The sequence below is a fragment of the Arachis hypogaea genome, chromosome 4, assembly GCF_003086295.3.
Source record: "Arachis hypogaea cultivar Tifrunner chromosome 4, arahy.Tifrunner.gnm2.J5K5, whole genome shotgun sequence".
NCBI classification, from domain to species: Eukaryota; Viridiplantae; Streptophyta; class Magnoliopsida; order Fabales; family Fabaceae; genus Arachis; species Arachis hypogaea.
Window position 1 is genome coordinate 9,616,066 of NC_092039.1, and position 11,044 is coordinate 9,627,109.

Genomic DNA, 11,044 nt, shown 5'->3' on the forward strand with positions numbered 1-11,044 from the left:
ATGCATTTTTCACTGCATAAAATTTCGTGTATGATATTTTTTTTTTTCCGGTAGAGAAGTCAGAAACAGATAAATTGTTTGGAAGAAATGATATTAAGCTTTTACAAAACCAAATTTTTTTTGTTTATTTATTTATTAAATTATTTTGAACTTAATCCAGTATTAAACCTTTTAAAAATCAGCAATTAGTGTTGTCTTTTGAGGTATTCCATTGTCACATGCATGCTAAAAGACACAACCAAAAAAGGGACAAAGGAACTCACTTTTTAAGGATTTGGTGTCACCCTCCACACACTCACTACTAAAGTAAAAATTTTTGGGGGGTAAAAGATCCCCATCCTTCAATAGTTCAATCAATGCTTTTTAGTTTTTATTTCCAAAAAAGATAAAAATAAAAAAAATGATGGGTCCCTTTTCTCTTTATTGCAGTGTGGATGTCAAATTGGGTACTCATTTTCCTTTCTCCATGGGTTGGTTGTAGTAACAATGGTGCTGTGTCCTGTGCTTCAATTCTGAAGCCTTAAAGTTCCAATCTTTTCGTGCCATGCTCTCATTTCTGCTTCAAAAGTTTGATACTTGAAGGTAGTGGCGTGCTAGAACCTACATTGTGTTTTAGGAAGTGTTTTTTGGTGTTTTTTTTTTTGGGTAAAAAATGTTGTGTTTTTGGTTATCAGATCTCTGAAAGTTTACTCATTTTTGTTTCTATTCATTTCAGTACATTGATGCCGTTCTAGCTTCTTCTGTGCAGTGAATAGTTGCAAACTTGAGTCTGCTAAAGCTAGCTGCACTTCATTTATGAATTCTTGCTTAGGAGGACAAGGATTCTGGAGCTTCTGCTTCTCGTGTGGTGGTTTTAGCATGTAAAGTTTCTAACTTGGTGAAGCATTTCTTCTTGGGATTTTTTTTAAAGCTTTTTATATTGCATTTTTAGTATCTAGTTTGGGTTTTTCTTCTTTCATGTAATGCTGTCTTTCTTTGCTTCCTGAAGGGTTAGATACTACTTGTGGTGTTGAAGAATGCTCTTGGGGTGTTTTTGATTCTTACTGTAACTAAGTCCTTTAAAGTAAGGGCTCAAAACTCTTCCTTTTTTTGGAGATTGTAAATTGACGCTTTCTTTTACAAGAATTATAGAAAGGGTGTATCTTGGAATCTACTTTGTACTACTTGGTTGTTGGTAGTGGGTCTGAAACTCTGAATTCTGAAAGCTAGTGGCTACCCTTTGTGTCTTAAACTTGAGTGTGAACTATACACACATAACCAAAAGGTTTAAGTGTTTATAGAAATGAACATGATGAAGCTCTTTAGCCTTGTAGTATTGTCCTTATCTTTCTTCACAGTTATGGGGCAACTACCTTCCCAGGACATTTTGGCATTGTTGGAGTTCAAGAAAGGCATCAAGCATGACCCTACTGGTTATGTTCTCAATTCATGGAATGAGGAATCCGTTGACTTTGATGGATGCCCTTCTTCATGGAATGGAGTTCTTTGTAATGCTGGTAATGTTGCTGGGGTTGTGCTTGATAATCTAGGTCTCTCTGCTGATGCTGACTTGAGTGTATTTTCAAACCTCACAAAGCTTGTTAGGCTCTCCATGTCCAATAACTCGATTTCAGGAAAACTACCTGGCAACATTGGTGATTTAAAAAGCCTTGAGTTTCTGGATATCTCCAATAACCTCTTTTCTTCGTCGTTGCCATCAGGAGTTGGCAGCTTAGGTAGCTTGCAGAATCTGTCCTTGGCTGGGAATAACTTCTCTGGCCGGATACCTGACTCGATTTCGGCAATGGCTTCCCTCCAGTCTTTGGACCTGAGCCGCAACTCCTTTTCTGGAGTGCTGCCAGTATCTTTGACTAAGCTGGCTAACTTGGTATCTCTTAACTTGTCTCATAATGGCTTCACTGGGAAAATTCCCAAAGGTTTTGAGCAGATGTCCACTCTTGAAAACCTTGACTTGCATGCCAATCTGCTTGATGGTCATTTAGATGTTGAATTTATGCTTTTATCAAGTGCCAGCTATGTTGATTTCAGTGAGAATATGCTAGAGAGTGATAATTCTGAGAAGTTTCTACAACGGATATCTGAAAGTATTAAGCATTTGAATCTAAGCCACAACCGGTTTACTGGATCACTGGATGGTGGAGCCGAGCTACCGGTTTTCGAAAATGTGAAGGTGTTGGACCTCAGCTACAATCAATTGGATGGAGAATTGCCTGGATTTGATTTTGTTTATGATCTTGAGGTCCTTAAGCTTAGCAACAACCGATTTTCAGGATTTATTCCTATTGGCCTTCTAAAGGGAGACTCTTTGGTTTTAACTGAACTGGATTTGAGTGCCAACAATCTCACAGGTATATATAGCTAGTTCCAATTTCTCATTTTCTTAGAATAACAAATGTGTCTTATTCTACTAGTCGAATTGGACTTTTGTGACATAGTGAGATCTTATGTTGAATCAAATTGTCTTTCAGGGACACTGAGTATAATTACATCAACTACACTGCACTATCTTAATCTCTCATCAAATGGCTTCAGTGGCGAGCTGCCCTTGCTGACTGGAAGCTGTGCTATACTCGATCTGTCGAAGAACAGATTAGAAGGAAATTTAACCAGGATGTTGAAATGGGGGAATCTAGAATTTCTTGATCTCAGTGGAAACCGTTTGACAGGGAACATACCTGAGGCAACTCCTCAATTTTTGCGGTTAAATTATTTGAATCTGTCCAGCAATTCTCTTAGCAGCTCCCTTCCAAGAGTATTAACTAAATATCCAAAGCTTAGAGTGCTTGATATTAGTTCAAACCAAATCAATGGACAACTTGAAGCCGAATTGCTTGCAATGCCAACTTTGCAAGAGCTCCATCTTGAAAATAATATGATCACTGGTGGTGTTAGTTTCTCATCTTCTCCTGGTCAATCAGATCTTCAGATTCTTGATCTCTCTCATAACAAGTTTAATGGCTATTTTCCCGACGAGTTTTGGTCTCTAAATGGCCTCAAAGTGCTCAATATTGCCGGAAATAACTTTTCTGGTTCTCTTCCAACTGCAATTGCTGACATGAGTTCACTATACTCCTTGGATATATCAGAAAATCATTTTACTGGGCCTCTGCCAAATAACATCCCAAAGGAGCTCACAAACTTCAATGCTTCACTGAATGATTTTTCTGGAGTTGTTCCGGAAAGTCTTAGGAAATTCCCTAATTCATCTTTCTTTCCTGGGAATTCCAAGTTACATCTTCCTACTAGCCTTCCTGGATCAACCACTCCACCAGCTGAAAGTTCCAAGAAGAAGTCCATGAGCACCATTGTTAAAGTAATAATCATAGTGTCATGTGTTGTTGCTATCTTCATATTAGTCTTGCTTGCAGTCTTCATACTCTACATCCGTAAGGCAAGATCTCCACCGGAATATGAAACAAGTAAGGATATCCATGCTCGTCCACAGCCAGTCAGCTCGGCTCCGGTTCGTGCCACAGACAGGGGTGGTCCTTTGGTTGTATCAGCCGAGGACCTTGTGACATCCCGGAAAGAATCACCATCAGAGATAATCAGCCCGGATGAAAAATTGGCAGCAGTAACCGGGTTCTCCCCCTCAAAACAAAGCCACTTTTCCTGGTCACCAGAGTCAGGTGATTCATATACTGCTGAAAATCTTGCAAGACTAGATACAAGATCACCAGATAGGTTGGTTGGAGAGCTGCATTTTCTTGATGATACAATATCTTTGACACCTGAAGAGCTCTCTCGGGCCCCGGCTGAAGTTTTGGGGAGGAGCAGTCATGGAACTTCTTACAAGGCAACTTTGGAGAATGGCTTGTTCTTGAGAGTGAAGTGGCTAAGAGAAGGAGTGGCAAAACAGAGAAAAGAGTTTGTTAGAGAGATAAAGAAATTTGCAAACATAAGGCATCCAAATGTTGTGGGATTGAGAGGATACTATTGGGGTCCTACCCAGCACGAGAAACTCATTCTTTCGGATTACATCTCTCCGGGAAGCCTTGCAAGTTTTCTTTATGGTAATATGTTGACATTCCTATATTATAATCTGGCCACGAATATCATACTTAATGTGCAATTCATTGACCTTTCTAAATTGTCTTTTGAAGTTCTTGGATGTGTATTGTGTATACCATCCTCAATACAGCTACTAATTTACTTAATTTCAACACACACAAAACAAAACTTTATTATCAAATTTATAATAATCATTAGCCTGATTCTTTCAACTTAGAAATACAGTATAAAGGAAAAATCTTGTTTCAATCAAGTTTTATATGTATCTGTTATATGTGCATGGATGTGCATGAATTCTATTCCATACCATATTTTACTGATGCAATGAATAAATGTTTCTGAATTGTCTCCACTATATCCACTGGAGTTGTTTATCAATCTAAAATATTTGAAGCTTTAACTTGATAATTAAATGCTCAGATCGACCAGGAAGAAAAGGTCCACCATTAACTTGGGTGCAAAGGCTCAAGATTGCAGTTGATGTAGCCCGTGGTTTGAACTATCTCCATTTTGATCGCGCCGTTCCTCACGGGAACCTAAAAGCCACAAATGTGTTGTTAGATACTGGTGATATGAATGCTCGTGTAGCTGATTATTGCCTTCACCGGCTTATGACACAGGCTGGTACTGTTGAACAGATTCTTGATGCTGGTGTCTTAGGCTACCGTGCACCTGAGTTAGCTGCTTCCAAGAAGCCAATTCCATCCTTCAAATCAGATGTTTATGCTTTTGGAGTGATACTCTTGGAACTTCTAACTGGAAGGTGTGCTGGTGATGTGATTTCTGGTGAGGAGGGAGGTGTTGATTTGACAGAATGGGTGAGGTTGCGTGTGTCCGAAGGTCGAGGCTCGGATTGTTTTGATGCTACCTTGATGCCGGAACTGAGCAATCCGGTTGTGGAAAAGGGAATGAAGGAGGTCCTTGGAATAGCTATCAGATGCATCCGATCTGTTTCGGAGAGGCCAGGCATCAAGACTATATATGAAGAGCTTTCTGCTATATAAGTCTTGTGATGCTGACATCTTGAACTTTGACATATTATGGGAGTATTAATGTCTCATTGGTATCCCATTTTTGTTCAGAGTTTGAAAGTTCTTTAACTTGTTTGTATTAACCATTTTTTTAGCTGTAAAAAATGGGCTCATATGACAAATAGCATGTATTTGCTGCTACATGATGGGTTATGAATGACCATCTGATTTTGTCTAGAAAATTGGGATTATGCTATGAATGATCATGTTTACAAGTACTATATATGTAGGCAGTGTACAAATTGGCCCTTTTAATGGTTAGCACTTAGCAGGTCCTTTTTTTTTCAGTTAATTTTTACACTTGTATTAAGTATGTGTAAATTGTTTTGTCCTTCTTTGTTGATTTGATTTTTGGATTTCCAAAGGAGGAAAAATACTTAGTAAGGGGACTGAGAAGTGTGAGCTAATTGAAAGCACTATAAGTCTATAACTCATACAAGGCCAAATTCAGGTGTCTGCAGAAAGTTGGGTGCCACCAATGAATAAGATGTTTCTGTATGCACGACATTGTCCTTCGAACTTTATCTACAAAATGACGTTAAGGATTTATTTGTCTTTTGAACTTTATTTCCCTTTCAGCGTAGCACCATAACGGACACCTAGACACCGTTTCAGCCATGTCAGCCAGTTCCGTTTGGTGTATGAGGGACAAATAGATGGAAGGACTAAATTGTCCTCCGTTTGTTAAAGTCAGGAACTTTTTTGTATTTAAATTTTGTTAGGGATGTATTTGTCAAAAATTTAAAAAATCAGGAATCTATCTATCTTTTTCTCTAATAATAAATTAACCTTTTTTTTTTCCAATATACTTTCTTTCAACAACAAACACAGAAAGAGTCTCAAAGCTACGATTTTTTTCTTCTTTTTCTTGTCCTGTGAGGTGTTCACCGCTGCCTGATGCCACCGCTCTCCGCCGCATTTGCCACCACTTCTTTCTTCCTCCATCGCCGATAGCTCTCTGCTCTCCGCCACCTACAGAGCTCTGCCGCCACTTGAAGCTTTCCGCGTTCTGCCGTCTGCACCCTATCTCCAGCCATCACTTTCTCCCTGTTCTCCGCCGCCAACAGAACCCTAACACTATCGAGGTCAGGTGCGTCATCATCCTAATTGATTTAATCATCCACAAATTCCTCTTATTTTCTCTTTGGTTTCATTCAATTGGTTGATGCTATGGGTTTTCAGAAGCGAGTTTCTCTTAATTGAATTGATTATTTACTTTAGGGTTTTCAAAGTTTGGATTTTTACTCTTCTCTTTCTTCGGGGTTCCCTTTCAGCAAGTCAAAATAGAACAGAATAAAATAGAAACGAGAAGGTTAACGATCCTCGGCTAAATGGGGGATCGAGAAGAAGAAGAAGAAGGAAGAAGGAGAGTGGTGTTTGTGACAGTTGGAACCACTCGTTTTGATGCTCTTGTGAGTGCAGTTGATTCAGAAAATGTCAGAAAAGTTTTGGCAGCTAAAGGCTATACCCATCTTCTCATTCAATTGGGTCGTGGATCCTATCTTCCTACTAAGGTTGTAACCACTGCTTCTCAAATATCTTCATTTCTTAGCCCAAATTTGATGTTATTTATATTAGAGATTAGAGATATTGTTGTTTGTGTTAGGTAGTTGGAAATTAGTTGCTAGTTAGTTATGTTAGTTACTCTTTTCATTGGTCAATATAAGGCCCTCATATTTTACTTGTACATACTCACTTTTCCACATCCTATGTCAATATACATTTCCCGTTTGTAAAACAAATCTCTCAACTTTTTCTCTTTTTGTGATAACATGAACTAAGATTAAATTCAAGTGAAAGTTTTTTTTTTCCTTGATGTTTTTAGCCAAAATGTGCTATTTTATTAAGGTTGAAAGAGATTCCTAAAACAATTTGATATATGGAGAAGTTTTAAGTTTCCAACACCCCCCCCCCCCCCCCCCCCCCGGGCTGGGATAAACTGGTTTTTCACCGCGAGGAAGTTATTTTACCGATAAATGCTTTTTATTTTTTCAGAGATTTTATTTTTCTTGGTAACATTTTGGTTGTAGTCAGACGGAGACGATGGCTCGCTGGCTGTAGACTATTTTACTTTTTCATCAAGTATTGCAGACTATCTCAGATCAGCTTCTCTTGTAATCAGCCATGCAGGTATAGTTGTGATGTTTGTATTTTACATGCTTCTTCACTTATTTTTTATGACATGTAGTTCTTAAGTCTGCACCAATAATATATCCATTGCTTGTTCTTGGTAGCTTGAAATGAATTCTGCTTTCTGATTCGTAGATAGGTCATAGGTGTTCACATCCTCGTGTGTCAATGGTGTTTTAATTATATTTGATATCCTTTTTCGTTGAAAACAAACATGGGTATTAAGAGAAATATTATAAGAAATGAGTGGCAGCTCATATCAGCAGCTGCCAAGCATATGAGCATCTGAGAAAGGGTATATTATACCGATTTTCGTTGAGGTTTGGTGAAATAAACATGACACGAGACAAAACAGAGGTTTCAGTGTCACATTTTATAAAATAGAGGTATCAAGTGTCGTATGACTTAGGCGCTTAAATCTTATTTAGGGGTGCCTTAGTGTGCTTGGCAGCTACAGATTTATACATGTCTTATCCGGTTTAAAGTTGTGAGTTAATAACATTGTCATGTTACCACTAGGCATATATTACAACTGATATGTGTATTGTAGTTATTCAATACCTTCAATAAAATTGTACATTGTTCAATCAGGATTTCCTTCACTAGTACAAGCTTTGTAATTTGTAAAGCATGTTTTGAGTTTTAGAACGAATGAAGTCAATTTTTGGCATATGATTGAAAAAGACTGCATGGAAAAATCCAAGTGAAATCTGTTGTTTGTGCAGCAAAACACAGGTCAATCAAGTAATTGTAATTATTCTTTTTTATTATTATTATTTAATACAGGATCAGGTAGTATATTTGAGACATTGAGGCTGTGTAAACCTTTAGTAGTGGTTGTGAATGAGGATTTGATGGATAATCATCAAAGTGAGCTTGCAGAAGAACTTGCAGAGAGAAAACATCTCTACTATGCTAGGCCTCAAAACCTCTATCAAACATTAGCAGATATGGATTTAAATACCCTCCTTCCCTACTCTCCAGGTGATGCTACACCAGTGGCCAAGCACATCAACAGATTCCTTGGTTTTCCTGATGATTGATTCAAAGCCTCTTTTTTCCCCCTTTCTTTTTTTGGTTTTCATGAGTGTATCTACGAGGGAGGGTAATTGATTTTGTTAATACTTCTGTTTCTCCGTTGGTTTTATGGAGTGTTATTGTTTTGTAATAGATTTTTGTGTCCAAAGAAAACAATCAAACATGTTGATTTATTGAACGAGCAAAATACATGAGCAAGGATTACAATCAAAACACAAACATTAGTACATTACACAGTTATTTGTTGCTAATTCTAGAAGAGTTTGTGTTGTAAACTTGGTAGTATTTATTTAAGGAATATCATATTTTAGTTTTTAACAAATTTTAATTACTATAAATTAGTCTTTAACTTTTTATTTTGACAGATAATTAATTACTCGTCAAATTCTGTTAAAAAATTTTATACAAATTAATTTTTGTTATTTAATAAAGACATAAATAATGTTTACACAAGTCTTTTAATATAGAATAGCAATTTGATGTAACTACTCATTTATAGACAACAAATAATTAAAATGTTAGACATTCTTGATAAAAAGATTTCTTTAGAAACACATCAGGGTAAAATTTTATTTTTTTAGCGAATGATTTTTAGGATTCGGTACTTTTGGGGGTCCTTGCAAGTTGCAAGCTGTGCTGTGGTCTTGTGTGCAGGCCGGATTAAAAAATTAAGAGTAAAATTTCATCCCAACTCTTAATTATTGTTCATAACAACAATTCGTTCTGCAAAGCCCTTATATAAGTAGAGTAAAAGTTACCTCATTAAATTCAATCTTCTTCAATTTATCATTCTCTTTTTTATCTCCAATACAAATTTCATGTTCTATTATTGCAATATCTATCTGTTAGTGTTGTAAACATGATCTTATCAGACTTTAAATCTCTCTTACTTATTTCATTCACAAGCTTTCTTCGAATTACGGATGTTACAAAGGTCATTAAAAAGCACATTAACATTATTCGAGGCCAACATTTGCATATTTCATTAAACAAAATCCCTGCAACCTAAGAGGAAGAAGAAGCAACAAACTGCACAATGATATTTGTCTTATTTTATAGTTCATTATAAATTTGTGTGTCTATATTTATAATTAGTTAGGATTTAAGGTCATACAAAATTTTGAGTTTACTTGTCCTATTTTATTGCAGCGTATTGCTGACACGACAGGAGACGTTTTATCCCTTGAAATAGTTTAGTTAATGTTGTACATTGGCAAGATCCGTCAACTCTGAACCGAGAGTTTAACAAAAAAAACCAAAAAATTTAACGAAATTAGTGGTTAAGAGTTGCATTGTTATTTTCCCATCGCTGAAGACGAATTGTTATTTTGAACAATAAATAAGGATCGGAGTGGAGTTTAAAAAGAATGCTGACCTAACAAGTATTGATGAGACAGGACGAACTAGTCTGTACGGGAGTTTGCTTATTTTTTTATTTTTATTAAAATCCTAATCTAATTTTTATTTTTAAAAAAATTATCAGCTTAGTTATAATAATACTTGTTTAATATAATTATAAAGATTTTAGCATAAATTTGTGAAATTACAAATTTTTTATGTTAATTAAATTAAGGCGTTATTTTATTTTAAAGAAAGAGTAAAAGAAAGAATTCAGGTGGACTAAATTGGCAAAGGATTCGATGGTCCCATAAGGTTTGGACCATTAAATAGTCCCAGAATAAAACATATTTTTTAAGTTTTTTTAATAATGGCTAAATAGTCCTTTCTAATTTTAATTACAAATTAATCCCATATATTTTATTTAATTATAAAAACTATTTTTTATTTTATAAATTATTATTTTATCATTAATCTATCATGTTTATTAACAATCAAAAATAAAAACAATAACAAATTAGATCTTCCATTTATCGTAATAAACTTCTTGGCTATTTCAATCGATTAAAAGATTATATTTGATCCGTGACGTTCGTCCAGGGTTGTGAAATCGTGTTTCTTTGAAAATCAATCGATTGGATTATCAAAACAATCAATTGAATTTCAGGTTTCCCATAACTCAATCGATTGGACTGCAGGTTGTTATCACAAAACAATCGATTGAAAATTGCAAGACAGCATGGTTTTCACAAAAATAATCGATTGGTCATATTATTCAATCGATTGAACAATGAATAAAATGTAGGTTTTTTTATAATTCAATCGATTGTTTATACTACCCAATCGATTGAATGCTTCAAAACAACCTGAGGGTCTCATAATTCAATTGATTGGTTGTGTTACCCAATCGATTGAATTCATCAAAACAATATGGATTTGCCAAATTCAATCGATTGGTTGTGCTATCCAATCGATTGAAGTGTGTACTACGCCTATTTCAATTTTGTTATCGTTTTTATAAATTATTTTCTTATTATTCATCTATCTTATCTTTAAAATTCTATCTTTAATTTTTAAGGTTTTATTTCGATTTATAGGAAACCTGAAATTCAATCGATTGTTTTGATAATCCAATCGATTGATTTCCAAAGAAACATGATTTCACAACCCTGGACGAACGTCACGGATCAAATATAATCTTTTAGTCGATTGGAATAACCAAAAAGTTTATTACGATTAATGGAGGATCTAATTCGTTATTGTTTTTGTTTTTTATTGTTAATAAACATGATAGATTAATGATAGAATAATAATTTATAAAATAAAAAAAGAAAAGTATATGGAACCAAAAGGTTATAGCCAAAAACTAAACAAAATTACATTAATTAAAATCTATAAAAACCTTCCTCTTCTCTCTCACATTAATCTACCCACCTCCAACAATCACACACACCCCTCTCTCTCACAGTCAGACCTTCTCCGCTTCTCCACTGCGA

At 35.5% G+C, this 11,044-nt stretch overlaps 2 protein-coding genes across 7 annotated transcripts; both read left to right on the top strand.

Moving 5' to 3' along the window:
* The first annotated feature begins 329 nt into the window (after nucleotides 1-329).
* Nucleotides 330-5,297, top strand: LOC112796181 (LRR receptor-like serine/threonine-protein kinase GHR1). Of its 4 annotated transcripts, none has more exons than XM_025838520.3 (5): nucleotides 330-582; nucleotides 749-860; nucleotides 989-2,348; nucleotides 2,469-4,013; nucleotides 4,432-5,297. In XM_025838520.3, the coding sequence occupies exons 3-5, from the start codon at nucleotides 1,283-1,285 to the stop codon at nucleotides 5,013-5,015; spliced, it is 3,195 nt and encodes a 1,064-aa protein (XP_025694305.1). In that variant the 5' UTR covers nucleotides 330-582; nucleotides 749-860; nucleotides 989-1,282; the 3' UTR covers nucleotides 5,016-5,297. The 4 variants fall into 4 exon arrangements, with proteins under 4 accessions (XP_025694305.1, XP_025694307.1, XP_025694303.1 ...); XM_025838518.3 differs by having other exon boundaries at nucleotides 445-582; nucleotides 716-860; XM_025838521.3 differs by having other exon boundaries at nucleotides 445-582; nucleotides 735-860.
* Nucleotides 5,298-5,842: 545 nt separating this feature from the next.
* On the top strand, nucleotides 5,843-8,423 carry LOC112796182 (uncharacterized). 3 transcript variants are annotated; one of them, XM_025838523.3, is made up of 4 exons: nucleotides 5,843-6,132; nucleotides 6,317-6,556; nucleotides 7,073-7,172; nucleotides 7,959-8,423. In XM_025838523.3, exons 2-4 carry the CDS (start codon nucleotides 6,374-6,376, stop codon nucleotides 8,213-8,215), a joined length of 540 nt encoding a protein of 179 aa, XP_025694308.1. In that variant the 5' UTR covers nucleotides 5,843-6,132; nucleotides 6,317-6,373; the 3' UTR covers nucleotides 8,216-8,423. The 3 variants fall into 3 exon arrangements, with proteins under 3 accessions (XP_025694308.1, XP_025694309.1, XP_072091131.1); XM_025838524.3 differs by having other exon boundaries at nucleotides 5,853-6,127; XM_072235030.1 differs by having other exon boundaries at nucleotides 5,874-6,132; nucleotides 6,264-6,556.
* Nucleotides 8,424-11,044: the final 2,621 nt, after the last annotated feature.